This window comes from Candida theae (assembly GCF_024610275.1).
Source record: "Candida theae strain CBS 12239 chromosome Unknown scaffold22, whole genome shotgun sequence".
Lineage (NCBI taxonomy): Eukaryota > Fungi > Ascomycota > Pichiomycetes > Serinales > Debaryomycetaceae > Lodderomyces > Lodderomyces theae.
Genome location: NW_026261494.1, coordinates 61,837 through 84,412, shown reverse-complemented (window position 1 = coordinate 84,412; position 22,576 = coordinate 61,837). Strand labels below are relative to the sequence as shown.

At 41.0% G+C, this 22,576-nt stretch overlaps 10 protein-coding genes across 10 annotated transcripts; 5 read left to right on the top strand and 5 right to left on the bottom strand. All coding sequences in view use genetic code 12, as the record gives it.

Annotated features, from left to right (window-relative positions):
- Positions 1–230: 230 nt before the first annotated feature.
- MCM6 (MCM DNA helicase complex subunit) lies at positions 231–3,020 on the top strand (the record flags this gene model as incomplete). The annotated part of the gene is made up of 1 exon (XM_051754769.1): positions 231–3,020. The coding sequence occupies one exon, from the start codon at positions 231–233 to the stop codon at positions 3,018–3,020; it is 2,790 nt and encodes a 929-aa protein (XP_051606292.1).
- A 94-nt stretch (positions 3,021–3,114) lies between these two features.
- KGF57_005179 (uncharacterized protein) lies at positions 3,115–4,209 on the bottom strand (the record flags this gene model as incomplete). Its single annotated transcript, XM_051754768.1, has 1 exon — positions 3,115–4,209. One exon carries the CDS (start codon positions 4,207–4,209, stop codon positions 3,115–3,117), a length of 1,095 nt encoding a protein of 364 aa, XP_051606291.1.
- A 499-nt stretch (positions 4,210–4,708) lies between these two features.
- Positions 4,709–5,767, top strand: ECM4 (omega-class glutathione transferase; the record flags this gene model as incomplete). Its single annotated transcript, XM_051754767.1, has 2 exons — positions 4,709–4,717; positions 4,775–5,767. The coding sequence occupies 2 exons, from the start codon at positions 4,709–4,711 to the stop codon at positions 5,765–5,767; spliced, it is 1,002 nt and encodes a 333-aa protein (XP_051606290.1).
- A 425-nt stretch (positions 5,768–6,192) lies between these two features.
- Positions 6,193–9,135, bottom strand: SEF1 (Sef1p; the record flags this gene model as incomplete). The annotated part of the gene is made up of 1 exon (XM_051754765.1): positions 6,193–9,135. One exon carries the CDS (start codon positions 9,133–9,135, stop codon positions 6,193–6,195), a length of 2,943 nt encoding a protein of 980 aa, XP_051606289.1.
- Positions 9,136–10,448: 1,313 nt separating this feature from the next.
- RAD51 (recombinase) lies at positions 10,449–11,567 on the bottom strand (the record flags this gene model as incomplete). The annotated part of the gene is made up of 1 exon (XM_051754764.1): positions 10,449–11,567. The coding sequence occupies one exon, from the start codon at positions 11,565–11,567 to the stop codon at positions 10,449–10,451; it is 1,119 nt and encodes a 372-aa protein (XP_051606288.1).
- A 1,623-nt stretch (positions 11,568–13,190) lies between these two features.
- ERG25 (methylsterol monooxygenase) lies at positions 13,191–14,114 on the top strand (the record flags this gene model as incomplete). The annotated part of the gene is made up of 1 exon (XM_051754763.1): positions 13,191–14,114. One exon carries the CDS (start codon positions 13,191–13,193, stop codon positions 14,112–14,114), a length of 924 nt encoding a protein of 307 aa, XP_051606287.1.
- A 192-nt stretch (positions 14,115–14,306) lies between these two features.
- Positions 14,307–14,819, bottom strand: KGF57_005174 (uncharacterized protein; the record flags this gene model as incomplete). The annotated part of the gene is made up of 1 exon (XM_051754762.1): positions 14,307–14,819. The coding sequence occupies one exon, from the start codon at positions 14,817–14,819 to the stop codon at positions 14,307–14,309; it is 513 nt and encodes a 170-aa protein (XP_051606286.1).
- Positions 14,820–15,439: 620 nt separating this feature from the next.
- Positions 15,440–18,364, top strand: KGF57_005173 (protein phosphatase regulator; the record flags this gene model as incomplete). The annotated part of the gene is made up of 1 exon (XM_051754761.1): positions 15,440–18,364. The coding sequence occupies one exon, from the start codon at positions 15,440–15,442 to the stop codon at positions 18,362–18,364; it is 2,925 nt and encodes a 974-aa protein (XP_051606285.1).
- Positions 18,365–18,598: 234 nt separating this feature from the next.
- KGF57_005172 (rRNA-binding ribosome biosynthesis protein) lies at positions 18,599–19,465 on the top strand (the record flags this gene model as incomplete). Its single annotated transcript, XM_051754760.1, has 1 exon — positions 18,599–19,465. One exon carries the CDS (start codon positions 18,599–18,601, stop codon positions 19,463–19,465), a length of 867 nt encoding a protein of 288 aa, XP_051606284.1.
- A 61-nt stretch (positions 19,466–19,526) lies between these two features.
- KGF57_005171 (uncharacterized protein) lies at positions 19,527–22,439 on the bottom strand (the record flags this gene model as incomplete). Its single annotated transcript, XM_051754759.1, has 1 exon — positions 19,527–22,439. One exon carries the CDS (start codon positions 22,437–22,439, stop codon positions 19,527–19,529), a length of 2,913 nt encoding a protein of 970 aa, XP_051606283.1.
- Between the last annotated feature and the right edge of the window lie 137 nt (positions 22,440–22,576).

The following is a 22,576-nucleotide window of genomic DNA, read 5'->3' as shown; positions in this document are numbered from 1 at the left end:
ATTTGGTATAGAGTTTAATTCTTCACGAGTATGGTAGCGGCGGTGTTTCGCTCTTTTTTCCATTTATTCCCAAACGGGAAAATTAATTTTCTCTTTTGTGTATATAATTATTGAACACGCGTCTTAATTATTCATATTCTCTTCAATGCTGAAGTATTTCTCTAACCAAAGCCAATCTCACTTCATCTTTTTCTTTCTGAGCTTTTGCATTATCCACCTATCATCATAATATGTCTAATTTCGTTTCATCGCCTGGTGTCATACCCTCAGATACTGCTCAGTTTCTCAATTCCCAGGTGTCTTCATCCTACGGAAGAGATGTGTCTACTCCTGCTCCAAATACCACAACAGGTCCCATTATGTTTTCAGAAAATGGTTCCACAGTATTAGGACTGCAACTGCAACTGCAACTGCAACTACAACTGCAGTCACAGCAACTGCAATTGCAACAGCAACAGCAACATCAGCAACAACAAAGGCCCATTGTCGCTGGTAGAAGAAGACAAAATGCTGCTCCCAAAGTTGTTGATGTTACTGGTGAGAAAGTACGTGAAAGTTTTGAGAGTTTTATTGAAGAATTTGTTGATCCGGAACAGATGGATAATGGATGGGATGGGAAAATCTATTTGGCTCAAATTGAATCAATGAAGACTTTCGAATACAGTACATTATACATTAATTACCAGGATTTAATGTCAAGGGAGAATGGGGTATTGGCAACAGCCATATCGGAACAATACTACAGATTTTACCCCTTTTTGCTCAACGGTTTGAAACGTCTTTTGAAGAAATATGCTCCCCAATTGCTTCACACAAATTTGTTAGGACAAGTTGATAATGATGAACCAGAAAGTGAAAACAGTTTGTCTACAACCAGTGCGGCTTCTAATGAGAGGGTACTTCAGCTTTCCTTTTTCAACTTACCAACAGTGCAAAGAATTAGAGATGTTCGCTCAAACAAGATTGGTTCGTTGATGACCATTTCTGGCACTATAACTAGAACTTCTGAAGTTAGACCTGAGTTATACATGGGAAGCTTCACTTGTGACATGTGTTCAGCATTAATTGAAGGAGTTGAGCAAATATTCAAGTACACAGAGCCGACATCCTGCCCTTCTTGCGAGAACCAGTCATATTTTACCTTGAATGTTTCAAAATCATTGTTTATCGATTGGCAAAGAGTAAGAATCCAAGAAAATGCTAATGAAATTCCAACTGGATCAATGCCAAGAACATTGGATGTCATTTTGCGTGGTGAAACTGTGGAGAGAGCCAAGCCAGGAGACAAGTGCAAATTCACTGGATGTGAAATTGTTATCCCTGATGTGTCGCAATTGGGATTGCCTGGTGTCAAACCACAATCCATCAAGGAGAACAAAGGAAGCTCAGAGTTGAACTCGGGTGTGTCAGGCTTGAAGACGCTTGGAGTTAGAGACTTGACTTACAAGTTGGCATTCAATGCATGTCATGTGTGTTCAATAATTAATAAAGTTGGTAATGAACGAGATGAAGACAATGATAACTCAGACGCATACTTGCTATCGTTACCACAAGCTGAGGTTGATGAGTTGAAGGAAATGGTTAAGGATGAGTATGTCTATGATAAATTGGTCCAGTCGGTTGCGCCTGCAGTATTTGGTCATGATACCATCAAGAAAGGTATCTTACTTCAATTGCTCTCCGGTGTTCACAAGCAAACTGTTGACGGAATCAATTTGAGAGGTGATATCAACATTTGCATTGTTGGTGATCCATCAACCTCAAAGTCGCAATTTTTAAAATACGTTTGCGGATTCAGTCCTAGAGCTGTTTATACTTCTGGTAAAGCCTCTTCCGCGGCCGGTCTAACTGCAGCAGTTGTTAGAGATGAAGAAAGTGGTGAATACACCATTGAAGCTGGTGCTTTGATGTTGGCAGATAATGGAATCTGTGCCATTGATGAATTTGACAAGATGGACGTGGTTGATCAAGTGGCAATTCATGAGGCAATGGAGCAACAAACCATCTCTATTGCTAAAGCTGGTATTCATGCAACTTTGAACGCTCGTACATCTATCTTGGCTGCTGCAAACCCTATTGGCGGAAGATACAATAGGAAAGTTGGTCTTCGGTCAAATTTGAACATGACAGCTCCAATTATGTCGAGATTTGATTTGTTCTTTGTCATCTTGGATGATTGTAATGAACGTGTGGATACTCAATTGGCGTCGCATATAGTTGATTTGCATATGCTTAGAGATGATGCTATTGACCCACCATATTCAGCTGAACAATTGTCAAGATACATCAAATACGCCAAGACTTTCAATCCCAAGATGACCAAGCAAGCCAGAGATTTCCTTGTTACTAGATACAAGGAGTTGCGTGACGATGATGCGCAAGGGTTGGGCAGGTCATCGTACAGGATTACTGTACGTCAATTGGAGTCAATGATTAGATTAAGTGAAGCTATTGCTAGGGCCAATTGTACCGAGGAAATTACTCCCGACTTTGTTGCCGAAGCGTATGATTTGTTGAAACAGTCTATTATCAGAGTTGAAATGGATGATGTGGAGATGGAAGCTGATGACCAAGAGGAACAGGAAACTGCTATGGACGAGGATAATGCTGATACTGTTGCAGCTACTACATCCAGGGCCGAACCAACAACAATTTCATACGACAAGTACGTCTCAGTCATGAATCTACTCGTCAAGAAGATTTCTGAGGATGATAAAGCTGGTGGAGAAGGGTTAACTGCTAATGAATTGGTTGAATGGTTTTTGCTCCAAAAGGAGGATGATTTGTCCAGTGAGGCTGAATATTTACAAGAGAGAAAGATTGCTTACAAAGTGTTGAAACGATTAGTGAAAGATCGTATTTTGATGAGCGTTTCCAATAATGACAATGATGGCGAAGATGAACAAGCAGGAACAGAAACGATGTCGTCATCAACAAAGACAGTTTACATCATTCATCCAAATTGTGCCATTCTTGATTTCTTTGAAAGAGATGAAAGAGAAAGTGAACAATCTACGTGAGCAAACACGCTGCCCCTCTTTATAGCCCCTCTTTATAGCCCCATTCTTCCATTTTCTGTGTATTATTATAGTGATTAGTGAATTGCCATCTTCCCTATGTGGCTGTAGTCTTTCGTTTCTTTGATTGAGGTGGTCCTAAAAGCACCCTGAACTTTGCTTGGTGTAATTCGGCATCCGTAGATGATCCAGTTGATGCGAGGTCCTTCTGCGATTGCCATTCAGTAGGTTGTGTTTGCGATGCACAAGCAAAACAATGGTCAACAAAGGCCTTGGAATTGGGGAACATACGCTGGCACGATCGACACCAGCCTGGTTCGTCAACTACGTAAGAAGTTTTGGACCCTGTTGTAGTGATGATCCGTGCACCTTCACCAATGGGCAATCGTTTATCACGGACATAGTGGACCAACTTCAAGTGGCGTTTCAACACGTCCAACCGATTGAAAGCTCCACCATTCTTGTGGCATGTAGGGTCGTTTTTCCAATAGGGGCAATGGTATTGAGGCGCCATATGGGATTTGAAGTGACGGGTTAGGTCTGATTGACGAGCAAACGACCACTCACATGATTCAAAGGTACACTTGAATGGCTTTGATTTGTTGGTAGGGTCAGTTGAGTCGGACGATACATTGCTTGTGGAGGTGTGAAAGATCTGCAGCTGGTGTTGGTGTTGGTGCTGGTGTTGGTGTTGGTGTTGGTGTTGGTGCCGATGAGTTTGATCGTGAGCTTCTTGCACATCATCTTGCTTTTGCAGCTTGGTCTTCAGTGATGACTCATTTGCATCCGCCGCCTCGGTTAGACTTTTCCTCGACTCTGTCAAGGACACATCACCAAAAGCGCCAGATTCCAATCTCGACAAGGCGCTAGCAGCGATATTTGTTGCCAGGGCGGGCGTATTGGATTGTTGTTCCCTGAACGCTGGTTCATAGGGCAAGAATGTCGTGAATGGCTGGTAGTCGCTACGATAGACTGATTGTAGACTAGCTAATGGTGGGAGCTTACGCGAGCCGGCAAGCGAAGTCGTGGATGATGATGAAGCAACCTCTGAAGATGCAGTTGGCGTCGTCCCGGTGTCATTGTTAGAGGATGTTTTCAGCGCCTCCTCTTCTTTTGGCTCAGACTTTACCGATTGTGGATGGAGCAGTGGATTGATATCGTCATCATTTGTTTCCTTCTTTGTGGATGTCATCTGTGTTAAAGCCTTTGCTACTTTGCAACTGTACAACTGTGCAACCTTTGCATGGATTTGAGTTTTGAGCCGCTTATGTTGAGGTTTGGACAAGAAAAAAAAAAAAATGTAAGTGACAGAAGTGTCTTCTTTTTGATAATTACACACGACCATATATATCGGCAATGACGAAGATTTGTTTCTTGCGACACGAAGTTCTCTGACCGTAGCAATGTAAGGTGCTAGATCTGCGATGCTGAGGGCCAGCAATCTTTTCACTGTGTGTTACAAATTGATTCCGTGGGCCAGCAACCAGCATGCTCATAGTACAACTTTTTGAATTTTAGCGTAAATTTAACCAAATACGAGGTCACCAACTAACTTCAGTTTTAGTAAAAATGTAGTAATATCCTGCATGTAATTAAACATGTTCTCCAGACTTTCTTCCTATAAAAAAGCAAGGAGACAATCACTACTTTTTTGCTACTTTCAAAGTACACTTGCTGCTGATCATTCCACAATGTCTAAAGTATGTTTTCTCAAGCAATTGATCTGAAGAAGCATATCATACTAACTCCCTTGCAAGAGTATTGAGATCTTGAAATTCGCCGACGAAGACGGCAACTACAAAAGAAAGCCGTCCGTGTTTCGTGATTGGATCAGTGCCAAACCTGGATCCAGATTCCCGCCTGAAGCTGGTAGATACCATTTGTATGTATCCTTTGCTTGTCCATGGGCTCACCGTACTTTGATTACCAGAAGATTGAAGGGTTTGGTTTCCATAATTGGATTGTCTGTTGTGCACTGGCACATGGATGACAAAGGGTGGAGATTTCCCACAAAAGAGGAGTTGGAGTCATTGCCACAAAAAGACGACATATCCTTGGGAACTCCTGACAATTTGTATGGATTCGATCGGTTAAGAGAGTTGTACTTCAAGGCCGACCCAAACTACAATGGTAGATTTACCGTCCCGGTTTTGTGGGACAAGAAGGAGCAGACAATTGTCAACAATGAGTCTGCAGAGATTATTAGAATGCTCAACTTTGACTTCAACTCTATCTTGCCTACGGAGTATGCTGACTTGAACTTGGTGCCCAAGGAGTTGGAGTCTCAAATTGATGAAATCAATGGTTGGATCTACGACAATATCAACAATGGAGTTTACAAAACCGGTTTTGCTTCCAAACAAGAGGTGTATGAAAAGGAGTGCCGTAACGTTTTTACCCATTTGGATAAGGTGGAAGAATTGTTGAAGAAGAATAAAGAACAAGACCGTAAGAATGAGTTTTTGTTGGGAAGCAGATTAACTGAAGCTGATATTAGGTTGTTTACTACAATCATTCGTTTTGACCCGGTGTATGTCCAACATTTCAAGTGCAACATTGGAATGATCCGAACCCACTACCCAAACATTCACAATTGGGTTAGATTGTTGTATTGGAAGATCCCGGGGTTCCAAGAAACCACCAATTTTGAACACATCAAGTACCATTACACCAAATCTCATATCAAAATCAATCCCTATGGTATTACACCCTTAGGACCAGTGCCAAACATTTTACCAATCGATCAATAAGTATTTATGTAACTCTTTTTATAACTTTATTTTTTCTATATGTTTATCAGTCTGGCTTTGCAATGACATGTACTGTAATCCTATGTTCCTCAATGTAATCAACCATTCAAGCGCGAACGAAAATTAGGACTTGACGAGTGCTAGAACAAACACAAGCTGGAGCATGAAAAGACTGGGATTACCTCCAAACAATTCTTCATGCGGAATCAATAGACTGTCAATTAACTGCAGTCTCTCAACCGCTCCATCTCTGCGTGACTACCTTCAAGCTTGACTGGCTACTCGTATTCTTCTCCTACACCCCCATTCTCTCAGTCATAACATCATCATTGAAACTTTCTACAAAGTATTACAAACAAACAAGATAGGGTCTATATAAGTCCCCCCCCCCTTCCCCGCACACATTGTCCTGCTCCATTTCCTCATTAATCGGATAACATGGTAATATCAAACCATCCCAAAAAATCGTCGTCCTGATTGTCCATCCAGCCATTTGATTGCTGCTGGAAAAAATTATCAATTTGAGAAACAAACGATCCTGGTCCTGGGACAGGAGCAGAGCCAGGTAAATTGCCAACCACCCCATTTGGCTGCGTTGTTGTTGTTGTTGTTGTTGTTGGTGGTGGTGGTGGATGTTGTTGGTGGTGGCGGTTGTTGAGTACTGGAAACTGCTCGTTAACGTTGACTTCTTCAATTGTTGGCAAGTAAGTTTGTGGCGGAGGCAATTGATTAAATTGGAAAGGTGGTAATGTGTGTGTGTGCATTTGTTGTTGTTGGAGTTGAGGTGGGACGCTAGATGCTAGAATCGGTGTAGCTTGGTGATGCTGCAATGGCTGCTGCTGATGTTGTTGCGGCAATCCTGACTCCGTCTTCACAGCAACCTCTCGCTCCGGCTCTTGTACATTCATTATATCTCTAGTTGATCCGGTTGCTTCCAACATTGTCAATGGGATACCGTTAATTTCTAATGGCTGATTGTCTCCAGCATTCAGTTTTGCTTGGTTCATGGCCTCATCAGTAGGAACCAATGTGGTGATGGTGGTTCCGTTAGGAGTGGTAGTAGTGATTGCAGTGAAATCGTCTTTAGTGATTTGATTGTAAAATGGCAAAGGAAGTAGCTTTTTATCGTGGGCTTCAATTCTTCTTGTTGGCGGTTTACCTTTGTCCAATGCAGTTCTTCGTTTCCCTTCATGAACGCACCACACCAAGTCATAAAACAACGAAGCGGTCAAATGCGATCTCATTCGTGATATAATACTAGACCCATCATCTTTATCATCGTGCAAGAAAATGTCTGGATAAGTGTACAAAACAATGTTTAAATTCTCCAAAACTTTGGCCGTTCTAGACATGTCATTTTGTAGGTTTTGCCACGAACTCAAGGTGTTTCGAAACATTCTGTGCACAGTAACAATTGATTGTCTAGCGGAATCAATATACTTATCGTAAAGGTACTTTGATAAATGCAATTTGAAAAGCAACAACACTGAATACGAAACCGCTTGTCGGATATATATTGGCAATTCGATCAAACTTGTCTCCTGATTCATTTTGGAAACAATTGTGATTATCCTGGTCGCGGACAAGTAACCCGAGCTAACATACTTGACTTGATCTTCAATTGGTGTGCCAGGTAAAAATGCAAAACAGCAAATCATTAATTTGACATAGAGGTAATACACCTCAATAGGTGAACCTTCTTCAATTTGTAGCTTGAATCGTAATCGCTCCAACTCTCTATCCAACAAATTCAATGACCCAGCGCGATTCAGCGGCTCCAACAACCCATCAGGTCTAGTAACGCTAATCCCCATAACATTGACCAATTTACATTGGAAAATTGACAATGAAATCAAACAACGAAACTCTTTAGGCAATGACTGATCGACTCTAGCATTTTCCAATAGATAATCAGTAGTGTTGATACTTGGGGGCAACCCCAACAAAGAGGACCAAAACTGTTCGCAAAAGAATAGAGCCAACCATGATCTAGTCCTCCATTTTTCGGCATCGGGACCTAAACTGACTTGATTTCGACTAAACTCTTGAATAAACTCTCCACCTCTGTGTAATCCCAACTGTAATGACAAGTTCTTGGCCAATCCAACAAATCGGTAGGAACAATCATCAAGCACTTTTTCATTTGGCAACGGCCAGATGGACAAAATAATCAATGCCTGAATGACATGCGTAGATCGTGGGGTTTTGATCCAACATGTTTCAACTGCCAACTGTTTGATTAAAGATGCTAATGACATGTACAAAGTCGGTTCCGGTTCTCCTAAGCTTGCAGTCAAGATCACCACCCAAAACAATAAATTTGATTTGTGATACAACTCTGTAGCTGAGCGTGAATTGATAATGGGAAAATATTTTAAATTTCTCGTCATAAAACGTTGATGTAATTCATTAGCCTTGGCTAAGGGTAAAGTAACATTGCCCAAGGCAAACTCTGAAATAGGCTGATAATTTTCGTGGTTCACCTCAAAATTACCGATTGCTGAAGGTGAATTGTCGGAATTATCATGCGTTAAAGGAGAGCTTCGATGTATTTGTGTTATTGATGAGATAGGTGACATCTGAGGACTTTGTGCAAACGAAGAAGATGAGGGCAAAACTATGGGGCTTATAGCAGGATACAGGTAACTTTTTTGTGGCTGTGGATGCGAAGGATTTTTTGTCTGCGATTGCGATTGCGATTGCGATTGCGGTTGTTGTTGTTGTGGCAGATTCTGTGGATGCACATTAGGTGAAGTTGATGTTGCTTGAGAAACAAAGCCAAAATTATGCTGACTCAATGCTTGAGTTAAAAGTGACTCGTTCTTCGTCAAGAGGTCAATTTTTTCCTTTAACTCATCAACATCCAGCTTCAAAGATTGTATCTGCGACCCCTTCTTAGGTCTAAACTCTGGGTCAATTTCGCATTTCAACCCCATCTTTTCGCATCGCTCACATGGTTGTGGGTGATTATCAAGCGCATTACATTTGATTTTGTGCTGACGACAAAAAGTGCACGACGTGACAGGTCTATGACCTGTTTGTTTGGACTGTTTTTGTGATGAAGGATCCTTCTGTGTGTTCTTCGTTGGCTTGGTACTGTTGTGCTCACGAGGTGACACGCTATTAGTACTACTACTAGCAGTACTTGATTTCTTTTCTCTCTTCACTTTAGGACTTCCTTTGGAAGCAGTAGAGCTTGTCGTCGCCACTGTTGCTGTTGCAGATTTTGAACGTTTGCGTGCTGGTAATGTGGGTGAATTGGCGTATTTAGGCGATACGGACACCAATGGAGATGGGGTTTGGGGTGAGTGCGTGGCTGGAGCTGGTTTGGGCAAAATTTTGACCTTTGCCTTCTCGGAGTACTTCATAATTTCGTAGAGGTTCTATTTCTATTGTAGTGTATCGTGGGAAACGCGACGTCGCTTCTGCGAGTAGATGAGTGGTCTTGTTACAATCACGCGTCAGTAGGGTCAATCCAAGAAGGTATATCTATGCAACAATGACGTGACGATTGTTGTGCGTATGAGCAATGCAATTGATTGGTATATAGACGTGGTGTGGTGATCTATTCGTGAAATGAATTTTGGCAGACCTTTGCTAAAGGTGAACAGTGGTTGTAGAAAATTTTTATTAAGGTCAGTAATAGAAAGTCTATCTGGGTTTCTCTTGTTGAGGATTTGACTTGACCTTTTATATATATATATATATATGTATATTTATTTTTAATTTATTTACAATTTTGTTACTTACGCAGTATGTATGTATGTTTGGATGTACATGAGGTTAGTTAGGGAATTACACAGAAGTTGTGTATTGAGGTATGGATGTGTTGGTAGTGTAATTGAAAACAATATTTCCACTGATGGAAAAGATAAAAATTTTTCACTTTCTATAGAATACACAAAACAGCATCAGCGACAAAGCGTATGGGAAGAAGCCGTTCTCTCGGGCGTGTTATACGTTTCGACACCCACAGCTACTACTCTAGTGTAAACTGTCAGTTCACGGCTTGTTCAAGTAGAGCGGATTCCTGTAATCATTCTCAACTTAAAGTCCCATTCGGCTCTGACTTCGGTTCCTACAAACTTAAAAGCCCCGAGAAATATAGAACAATGCAACAACGAAAGGTCACTTATTTCAGAACGAGTTTTCTATGACATTCAAAAAGAAAAGAGCGAGAAATTTTAGCACCCTTAAGAATGTTCAGCGAGCTCAGGGTGGCAAGAAACAATCATTGCGTCTCTAGAGCATCATAGTGATGTAATCAATTGCTATTAAAGGAAAAAAGAATACCAAAGTCTCGGCAAGCAGTAACTAAAATAAATAGAAGTTGAAAATGCCGAAAGTTGCCTGTTTGGCATCTGAAAAGAGAGAGAGAGAAAAAAAATAAAAAATAAAAAAAAAAGCAAAATATAACAATAAACACTCACACCAAAATTATCTAAAAGATCAGTGGACTGTATATAAAAAAAACATAACATAGCTGCCACATACAAATACAGTTTACTGTAGCAATCAAGAACAAAAAAAAAAAACAAAAAAAAAACAACGAATTTAAATAAATATAAGAAACCAAACACTATAAAACTTTAATACCGAATCCAGACTAAAGAAAACACTATACACTCCTTCAATTCGACAATAGGATCGAACGGCAACCAACATATTCACTCTTAGACCTCTACTCATCATCTTCAACCTTTGGATCACCAATTCCATCCTCATAAATTGCAAACACACAATCACTTTCTGGTAAGCAAGGTGAATCATAAATCTTGCAAATTCTTTGCTCACCTCTCCCCTTTTTCAATGACAATCTAGTTGTTGAAGCATGGGCAATAATGTTTCCACCAATGGGTTTTTTCGGGTCAGGATTATACATTCCCGACATACCATCGACTTGAGCAACAACTTGATTAGTAATAACAACAGCAATACCAAACTCATCAGCCAATCTTTGCAATGTTCTCATAAACTTTGCCACTGATGTTTGACGTGCACTTAACTCACCTCTACCAGCATAATCAGTACGGTATAACGACATGATGGAATCAACAATCAACAATGAAAATCTCAGTTCTGCCATCATTTGTGCTGCTAAATGCAACAAGTTTAACTGATGTTCTGCGTTGTAAGCTCTAGCGTACGCAACATTATCCAAGCAATCATTAGGACTGAGCCCGTACCTTTCAGCAATGGAGACTAATCTATTTGGTCGGAAAGTTCCTTCAGTATCAATGTAGAGACACTTTCCTTCACCACCACCCATGTCTATCGGAAGCTGGCAAGTGACTGCCAATGTATGACACAATTGTGATTTACCAGTTCTAAATTCACCAAAAACTTCAGTGATTGATCCCGTTTCGATACCACCTCCCAACAACGTGTCCAACTGCTTGGACCCAGTAGTCAAACAAATCAACTCTGATCTCCTCGAGTGAAATTCAGACGCGGTTGTGAACCCCAAGGGCACCAATTTTGCCGCCTCGTTAGAAATCTTTTCTGCCTTGGCCTCACTGATACCTTTGACCGTGATCAACTGTCTCTTGGGGGTATATGCGATCGACTCGATAGTATGAAACCCTTCAGCCTTCAACTTCTTGATATCAGATGTAGTAATACCATTACCTTCAAGTTGCTCAATAAGTAAAGGTCCGTTCATTTCTTCCTCCTCTTCTTCCGCGTCATGTGCACCAGCCGCGTCTGGGTCGTGCATATTGTGATCGTGTCCTGCCGAAGAGGTGGAGATATTGGACGCTTCAAGCCTTTGCAGCTGTAACTCAACTTCTGTTTGTGACATGGTAATAATAACAGTTCTCTTTTGTAGATTGTTGCAAGTGAGATGCTTGTGCTAAAGAAAGAAGTGGTACACGCGTTTTGGTATTTGATCTCGCGTTCTGTAATTTATTTTCCTGCGTATGGCGCTACCGACTTGATGGTGATTTTGCTTATGGAGAAATAAAGTGTGGTTGCAAAAAATTTCCAATTACCAGAGGAGAGTTAGCGAGTTCACAAACCGAGTTAGCAAGAGAGAAGGAAAAGAGAGAGAGAGAGACACACACACACATAAGTACATTTGGGATATTAAAAAAAGAGAGCTTCTCTTAGTTGCTGCAAGTTTGTAGCGCAAGATTTGTTTAAGAGTGTGGTTACAAGAGCACAATCGAGAGTGGGTAACTCGTTTATTCTTCTCGTGATCTTTTATGACTTCAATTTGTATTCAATTCTTATCTTGGAGAACTTGTAGATAATTGAAAAGGTATTTCGAACTTAGTCTGAATTTTTATTCAAGGCGTATTAGACCCCAAGCTGGTTTGTCATCTATTTTGGCACAAAAAAAAGGCACGAACATTTGTGATGAGACCAATACGATGGCTCGTTGACGGATCAGGAGTATAAATACCTAAAGGGTTTGGCCACTACGACTAAGAAGTATATAGGTACGACACGTGGCTTCATATGAGGACAGTGGCTTACTCAAGTGCGATTTCTTTTATACGACGGGTCGCAAAAAGCAGCAACAGAAATAAAATGTTTGGCGTTTTTCTTTGAGGCCGACACATAAGAAAGACCCAGTGCGTCAACCCAGCCTATCACTACCATACGCAATCCTGAGATATTAAAGTATAAAATCGAGATCAAGATTTGAATTGAGCACGCATCAAATTTTATCCCGAGAAAAGATCTCTCGTATAGAACTCTACTTGTCGTATAGGACTCTACTCTCGTTTAGCGAAGATATTTCAACGACAAAAATAAAAAAAAAAAAAAAGTCAAAACCGAAATTGATGTAAATGGCCATCTGTACACGACTTTTCAATTAAGCTGCACAAATAGACTACAGGCTGCATAAGGCAGAGACTAGATGCATGTAGGAATTGTTAATTGATTTGGTAATAGATCCTACGGGAAGAGCATTCCCAAGTTTGCCCAATCACTTGCACCGGCTGACATGTTTTGTATCATCCAACAAGCCACACCTAGTTCTTAATTACTGTCGTTTAGATTTACTGGTTTTACGATGCGCGCCTGTCTCTGTTTGTCTGTCTGTCTGTCTGTCTCTTCCCGTCCATCAAAAATAAAAAGAAATAAAAAAAATAAAAATAAAAATAGAGAGACACACCTGAGATAGGCTCATCAAAAATATTTATAGCCACCGGAATTTACCTTGAAACTTATTCATTCTCTTTTTCTGCTAACAAGGTATAACCAACTTCTGGCATTAGTTGTTTTACAATTCGCTACATCACAAGCAAAATACATATATTCAACACATAAACACATTCTTTAGGCATAGATATTTCAACTATATCTAAGCTTTCCGTACTACACACGCACGCACACACACACGTCCTTACTACACGCATATAAACGTTCCTTTTTTTTTTTATCCGTTTTCCAAAAGAGCTAGAGTCAGAGTCAGATGTCATCAAGCAAGGTATACTACGACTATTCCCTGTTTTCCAATGGGACTTCATTTGCGGACGCTTACAACAACTTCAACCAGTTGCCCAATTTGAACGTGATTGAAAAGCTTTGGGGTAGTTACTACTACTACATGAACAATGATTTATTTGCAACTGGGTTATTGTTTTTTGTCACTCATGAGTTGTTTTACTTTGGTAGATGTTTACCATGGGCCATCATTGATAGAATCCCATACTTCAGAAAATGGAAGATTCAAGATGAAAAATTGCCCAGTGATGAAGAACAATGGGAATGTTTGAAGCTGGTTTTAACTTCCCATTTCTTGGTTGAAGCTTTCCCCATTTGGTTTTTCCATCCCTTGTGTCAAAAGATTGGTATTTCCTTTGATGTGCCATTCCCAGGTGTAGGAGAAATGTTGTTGCAATTGGCTGTGTTTTTCGTTTTGGAAGATACTTGGCATTATTGGTTCCATCGTGGATTACACTATGGTGTGTTTTACAAGTACATTCACAAGCAACACCACAGGTATGCTGCTCCTTTTGGATTGGCTGCTGAGTACGCCCATCCCGTTGAAGTTGCATTGTTGGGTTTGGGAACTGTTGGTATTCCAATCTTGTGGTGTCTAGCCACGGGTAAATTACACTTGTTTACCGTTTCTGTGTGGATTGTTTTAAGGTTGTTCCAAGCAGTTGATTCCCATTCCGGATACGAATTTCCTTGGTCATTGCATCATTTCTTGCCATTTTGGGCAGGTGCTGATCACCATGATGAACATCACCACTATTTCATTGGTGGGTACTCGTCTAGCTTTAGATGGTGGGATTACTTTTTGGAAACTGAAGCTGGTCCAAAGGGTAAAGCTGCTAGAGAAGAAAAGATAAGGAGACAAGCTGAGAAATTGCAAAAGAAGACCATATAAGCTAGGAGGTTGAAGTTTCCTTAGTTGCTTTGTTTCTGCAACAGTCACCATATCTTTCAGTCAAAATTTGCTTTTCATCATTACAATCCATTGTTATGCTTTGATACAAGAGCCGTATTTATAGATTTTATTGCCTAATAGCTTCAAAAGAGAAATCAATATTCAGAGCAACTGCCATTTTCCTATCTACGTTCACGATTCCAACTTTGATTTCTCTTCATTCACCCAACCCTCATACTCTTTCCTCTTTGCAACAATATCGATAAATGGTACTCTCAGCTGCAACTCTTCAAACGCGTTGATACCAACCTTATCTCCCAATTTCAAGCTATCCTTCATCTCAATTGGTCTCAAATACTTCAGGTCATCAAACACCAACTTGTCCTCTCCAGTGATTGACAAATGGACGGGGTTTTCAATTGATACGAGTGCACCAACCATGACAATGATGAACCCGATAATGGCTTCGATATAGATATCCAACGGTAAGGAAATTGACTGAAGGGAGTGTTGTTGCTGGTTCTGGTGCTGGTGCTGGTACTGGTGCTGGTGTTGCTGTTGCTGATGGAGGATGTGATGGTTGTAGTGTGTTGCGTATTTATGGAATTCAAATGCTGAATATCCCGAATGGATTAGTAGGAGTGTACCTACAAAGTACAGCAAGTACTTGTACGAGGATGAGGACGAGCCATTCGACGAGGGCATGGTTTTATTATGTGACGATAACTTTTGAAGTATCCCTACCAAGAATTGTGATTGATATGTTGTGGGTGTGATATCTCTCGATGAATGTGTGTGTTACACTGAATAACTTAACGACTAAGAGACAATTTTCTTTTTTCTGTACAGTGCGTTACATTTAATTAATCAATTAAAAATTCAAAATTATCAACATCAGGTTCTTCTTCTATTGCATATATAAATCAGATACGTTTCAACAGGTTTAGTTCTCATTCACCAATTGATCAATCCATCACACTATCCAGAGTTGAGAGCCCTCTTCACCAACACATAACCCATACTCATCACCCCCACCGCCCACTCCTACGCCCACATCTGTAGGCTTTAATTATTATCCAACGGAAAAATTCTTAGAAAATCAAAAATTGAGATAAACAAAAGTCCAAAAAGGGCAAAAAGGCGGGAAGACAACCAAATTTTTAGTCCCAATTTCCCACGCAGTCTCCCCCAAAACAATCTTGACAAATAACATTTAGAACCCCATACAACTATAGACCACTGCCCCAGTTTTGGACCTTAACACGCGTCTGGTGCATCTGTTTTTTTTTTTTCTTTTTTCTGATTCTTTTAGTGGTGACTGAAACATGACTGAATCCACAGTTGCTGCGGGAGCTGCTGCTGATCCTGCTGCTCCTACCGAATCAAAGGACTCTTCCGTAGCTCAGGCCACCGTCACTCTGAGTTCAACAACAACACCAACAACAACAACAACAACACCAATACCAACATCAAAACCCCAGCCACAATACAGTCCCAAGATAATCACTTCTTTGGACTGTAAGTTGTTACAATATCAATATGGGATTTATAAATTGGAAAATTTCATCACCAGTTTAAAGCGGTTACATAGTTCAACTACGGAAATTCCAATGATCCATTATATCGTCTTGCTAACAGGAAGTGTCTTTGCCATCAATGATAAATCATTTGATTCAAGATTTGACAAGCTAGCCAATTTCAGACCAATACAGATTGGTACTGTCAACATTGCTCCAAATGTGTCTCATATCCCCTACGACATCCCTGATTTACCTGTACTGGCACTAGATGACTTCCCATCACTCGAAGATGCATTAAAGTGTTTAAAGCAGGTTGAGATTTTGACTCAAGTTTGTTTATCAGGATACAAGAAAAGATTGGAATTGGCCAGAGGGGATAAAGAAAACTCAACAAAGGGTACTAATCTTGAAACGTATTACTCCAAGGTGGATTCTATAATCTCGCATGACATATTCCATCAGGATATTGATCTTCAATTGAATGATGTATCATTTCCTATAACCGACGATCAACAATCAAATATTCAACATTATGAGGAAGCTTCATTGATCGATATGGATCTCAAAGAGTTGTTTGTAATTATCCAGCAGATGGAGAAACTGTTGGCCAAGTTGAAACCAGAGATCAACACATTGAAAAAGTCCCAAGTTGATGATTCTTTTGCCCTACACAAGATTTTCCTTCTCACCTCCAGATTGAATGAAATTTACACCATTGTACGAAGATTCGGTCGAAAAATTTACCTTTCCAATCATCAGCATCTTGTTGATGCCAAATTCTTGCATCATTGTCCCAATGCCGCCTATTTCAAGACCAATGTATTGAAAAATATGGATGACTACTACAATTCAATGAAGAAAAATGGTACACTTATTGCAAATATTACAAGACTCATACGCCAAGATACCAGATTGGAAATAAACAGCAAGAATGTCAGCACACACATTAATTTCGTCGTTCAAGGTTTGAACGTTACTGAAAAATGTCTAAATGTGCTAAAAGAGTTTGGCTTATCTTGGATTGTTTCTGAAAGAAAGTTTCGAAATGTTTACAATTTACCAAAGGGAAATCTAAACAAAATCTTCGAAAGTGTAAGCGAGTTGAAACCTAAACCACCACCACAAGCAAAAGTAGCATCAAAGACACAACAGCCATTGACTTTGAAACCAAGTAGCCATCAAACTTCAGCCATGGAAAGGCATTTGAAAAGTTTAGACTTGAATGATAATGGTGGAGGAAGACGATCTCGGTCCTCATCAACTTCCAGTGTCAATAGTAATGGCAGCAATTCATCCACTCCATCCTCGGGATTGATGAGAAGAGGTTCATTGACGTCACCTAATAAGGGGGTTTCAACTTCAAGGGTTACTTCACCAAGAGCCAGACCCAACTCAATGTTGTTTCAGCAACAACAACATAATTCCTCAACGTCAAGTCTTGAGAATGGAGACGCTGGTGATGGGAAGGCAGCGACTAGCATACTGGTAAGTCAGAATGCAAAAATTCAAGGTCGTCAGAGATCGAATTCACATCCACTTGCAAATGAAGTCATAGCCACGTCGGGCGCAGCAGCAGCTTTGAAAGCAAGCGGGACAAAAGCCGCTTCTCCTTACAAGCAACTGCAGCAGCAACAGAAAAAGCAAGAGCAGGGAAATGCCGATGTACAACAAAATCAGTCACAACAACGCAGCCCGCAAAGAGCACAACTGCCCCCGCAAACAGAAACCAACGCAAAAGTCTTGAATGGAGATTCCTATAGCTCCATCACAAAGAAGTTGCTAGCTGTTAGTGAAGAAAGCACCGAAGAGGATGCTTCCTCAGGTGTGAGACGTTCTGCTTCACAAAGACTTCAACAACATATTAGGGATGCGGCGAAATCAGGCGACATGATGACAACACAAAGGGAAACATTCAACTCTGTTGTGTATGATCCCAATCAGTCAAACCAACTTCACATGAAGCGATACATTGATAGACCAAAAACAACTGAGTCGCAGTCCCCGGAGCCTACGTTATCGCACCCTCCCTCTCTGGCAACAACTGTAAACTCAACTTCAACCGAGGCTGCTCATGCAAAGACTCAAAGACAGCCATTACTTAGAACAAGGGATCAAGTGACCCGAAACAATACCCAGAGGAATAGTTTCATTCCTGATGTACCAACAAAGGCGCTGGCGGTGGATAGCCAACCTGTTTCACAGGATAATTCTTCCAATTCAACTGCCGCTTCCTCGTCCACCTTGGGTAGCAGCGTTGAAGACATACCGCAAGCTGGGCCAGCACCAACCACGACAACTTCCATTTCTCAGAGCGAGACCAGCACTGATGTAGTGTCTGGATTGGACGATCAAACCACTTTGATTGTCGGTACCACCAATGAAGGTGCAACATCAGTCACCCAATCCACCCCACCGATAATCAAAAAAGTTCGATTCACTGGAGTTCCCGAGTATACCGCTGCTGAGGATGCACCAACAAAGTATTCGCATGCGATATTGAGAAATTTTGCAGTTTTCCGCTCACCTTCCAAGACGAACAAGGAACGCAAACACTATTTCACCAAGAGTGATCAATTGCTAAAGGAAGAAAGCTTGTCATTTAGAGCTAATCAAACATTGAACGAGGGTGAGCCAGTCTTGCCATCGCAGGTGATGCCACAACCAATTCCTCCAGTGTCGACTACAAAGAGGGGGTTGGGATTGTCCAAATTTAGGTTCAAACTGCTGTAAAGATTTTGGGAGGTAGAAAGGGAACTATCTATAGTTTATTTAATTTGTAATTTGTATCAGTTGTAAGCTTGTGGCTCGATTTGATTGTCGCATGTTGCAAAGTCGCGAATGTTTTGTTTTCACGACACTTCAGATCATCGCAAAAAAATTCCACAAACCATTTCTAAATTCATTTGTTATCACACTCTTCCATACAAGTTACCTTTACTCTATCACACAGCACCCTTTTTCAGAATGAGACAAAAAAGAGCCAAATCTTACAAGAAACAAATGAATGTGTATCACTACACGTTCAAATTCCGAGAGCCTTACCAAATCGTAGTCGACAATGAAATCGTACTCACTTGCTCAAACGCATCCTACGATATCAGCAAGGGACTAACCAGAACAATCCAAGCTGAAAACAAACCCATGATTACACAATGCTGCATTCAAGCACTATACAATAGCAAGAACCAGGATGCTATCAACTTGGCCAAGACGTACGAGCGAAGGAAATGTAATCATCGTGAAGCGATTGATCCTGCTGAATGTATCAAGAGTATAGTTGATATCAAGGGTGAGAATAAACATCGCTATGTGGTTGCCACTCAAAACTTGGACTTGAGGCGGAAATTGAGGCAAGTTCCCGGCGTTCCTTTAATCTACATGAATCGATCCGTCATGGTTATGGAGCCATTGAGTGATGCTAGTGCAAAGTATAGTGAAGAATGGGAGACTAAGAAATTGACTGGTGGATTGAATGATTTACAAGCGGGGAAAGTTGTTGAGAATGAGGAAGGTGGTGATGATGGTGATAATGGGGGAGTGAATGGAGAGGATGGTGCTCCTCCAGCAAGGAAGAAGAGGAAAGGACCAAAGGGCCCTAATCCGTTGAGTATAAAGAAGAAGAAAAAGGCTGACCCTGTCTCGAATGGTGGCAATGAGGATAGCGAGAAGAAGAACAGGAGGAAGAGGAAGCATAAAAAGTCAGAGGAGACGAGAGGCGGGGAGGGAGAGGAAGGTGAAACAGGCGGAAGCAAGAGCGACGAAGACAACAAGAGGCAACCTACTGAGTCCTCAACTACACAATCAAATGCAGACCAGGAAGAAGTTGTATAGGTATATACAAGCGATTTATACTACATAAAACGTAGTTAGTAATTCTCATTTCTGTAGATCCTCACCCATGAATCACCAATTCATCCAGTTGCAAAACGTCAAAACTATTCTTGCTCTCACTCTTCTTTCCATCACCATCACCATCCAATACGCCGTCATCAATACGTTTTCTTCGATCAACTTTCATCACAAAACTAACGCTCGGATCAATCAAACACAATTTGCAATCAAAAGCCAACGAATTTTGTCTCAATGTCTTGCGGAACATGTTACACAATTCCTCCAACATTGACTCAAATTCTCGATCCATTTTTTGGAACCAAGCTGTGTCATACAAGATAAATGTAGACTCCTTCAACCAGGAGATAGTGAAGCTTCCACCTTCAGTTTCCTCGTTGCCAACTTGATGGTACTTAACTAATGCATTTTGTAAATCTTCTTTTGTCACACCGAAAAATGTATCTTGAATGATTATGGCATTGAACAATGCATCATCAATTTCCTGCTGCGTCATGGATTCCACTTGCAACTGTTGTTTTTGCTTCATTTGAACCAAGTCTGAGCAAGTTTGAAGCGTTGATGCGGGAACAAATGTTAATCTCGTGATAACAATAAATACTGACCGTTTCGGCTCTTGATCTTGTGACTCGGTGTAGAGTTTATACGATTGTGCAAGTTCGTGAATAAATTGACGTTGTGGTGAGGTCATTGGTGGGAAGTGGTACGACTTCTTGGGATTTTCGACTCCATTGTTGATTTGGTAGTTGTAATCTTCAAGAAACGTTCGAATAATGTTTTCAATTCTGGTACACCATTTTGTTTGCTTGGCATATGTGTTGAGCACATAGTCGCTGTAAATCACTTTTTCATCTTCAGGTACGTCAACTGCGAAAGCTTCACGCAATTTAGCATCTCTTTTCACAGCCGCACAAGACTCATCACAATTTAGTACGGTGCCAATCGCAGTTGGATTGTTTAGTGATGCACCACACACGACAGTTTTCTTTAAATGTCCACATTCACATTCGATATTGACTGGCTCATTGCATTTAACAGCATCGCAATTACCGCTTTTGCCAACTTTGTCGAAATGACACTTTAATTTACACAGGTGCGGACAGTTCTTTCTCAATTTTTGGCACTTCACCATACACTGATTGGCATGTACATGATCCCCTTCCCTTGTGCACTTGGAAGAACAAGTACGCAAACATGGATGACCACATTCTTTCGGCGCCATACACATCTTACCACAACTGACGCGCTCCTGTGAGCACATAATACCAGGAAGATCCAGTCTTGCGCCACAATCACATGTCTTTTTCACCAATACCGTACATTTCGGGCACGCCACGTCATCATTATGACACTCGTGTGGTTCAGGACGGTGCCCACACGTAGTTGGTCGAGTACACTGTTCATGGCAAACTAATTCAGTACCACATCTGACTGGGGCAGGTATAACTGTCCTGCCGCAATGGCAAACCAAATCTTCATTTGTTGATTCCAAACAAACCTCGCAGGGCCCACTATGGCACATTGCTTGGCAATGGTGTTGCCCACATGATTTCAACCGATTGCATGTCTGAGTACAAATGTGTACCGCTTCAATCGACATGATGTCATCACGCAAAGTACGGCGCAAATTGTTTCTCACTGCTTTCCTCTTGGCTCTCTCTCTCTCCAATGCAGTTTGCTCATAGGCGCAACACTCGGCACGATGGTAATGTTTCCGACAACTCAACAAAACTGAACATTTGTGATGGCATTTAATTTTAACACCCAGTCGTACAAATTTGCAAGGAGCACTAAGCTGCTCATGACCACACTCGCATGACACGTCAAATATAGATGTACATTCACATGGTCCCGAATGGCATTTGAATTCACAATGACATCCGCATGGTAACAACTTTCCACAGGTGTTTTCGCATTCCTCCACGGGATCGGTACATTTCGTCCTATTTGATGAGTCCACTCTTGTGGCACCACAATAGCAAGTTGAAATAACGTCTGGTGAGTATATGCATTTTTTATGGTCCATTTTTGGTGGTGGTTGACATGCAAAAGTCTCATAATGTTCTCCGCAATCGTAGTAGTACTTCTTGACTTTCCCACAAGAGCCACCTCCAATCCACTTTTTACCCTGATAATCTCGACATTCAAGGGGCTTGCGCTTTGAACATTTTGTCTTCAATTTCGTGTCACCACAATAACACTTGTACTCAATCTTTTTTTGACATTTACCACATGATCCTCCATGGCAACCTTTGGCACACTTGTGGTTGAGATCGCAAACCTTTTTGCCGCACGGGTGATCACATTTCCATCCCTTCCTGTATGGAGTGATTATGCAAGGTAACTGCTTCTTCTCCTTGCCACATTGACACTTCATAACCGGACCTAGGGCTCCACACACTGGATGCTTTCCTGGATGGCATGTATTCAAACACCTGTGAATACATCCAGGGTATTTGTAATTGCACAAGTTGCCGCACGAAAACGGCATTAGTGGATTTTGGCCCGGGTTCTGAAGTTTGCCACACCAACATGTGAACTTCTTCGGTAGCACCTTGGTTTCAAAATTACAGGCTGGACATCGCCAAGTTTTGTTGGTCTTGTTTGTTGAGGATCCTCTGATGGCCCAGTCTTTGATGCAATCTAAATCATAGACTCTAAAACATTCTTGACAACTCCAAATTGTAGAGTCTTTGTCGATCTCCCCCGTGCATACAAGACAAATATATTGACCGCGTTGTATCTCTGACATTATTGTAGACTCTAACGTTTCATCGGGGGGTGAGCTTTCTCTGCCATCATTTGAGTGCTGCTTGGGTTCCGGTTGCGAATGGGTTTCGTCATGAGCTTCCTGATATGGCTGTATCTCTATTTGTACCCCATTGTGGAGTGTGATCCTTTGCGGTGCCGCCCCACTTTCTGGACCTTGCAAAGAATCGGGTTTCTCTTGTGTCATTTACTTTTTGCCTCCAATGGAAGAATAACCTTTTTGTTCGAGTCAAAAGCGGAATTTCGATTCTTTTTAAATCTCAGTTACTGAAAATTTCTTTTTTTTTTTTTTTTTTTTTTTTTTTTTTTTTTTTTTTTTTTTTT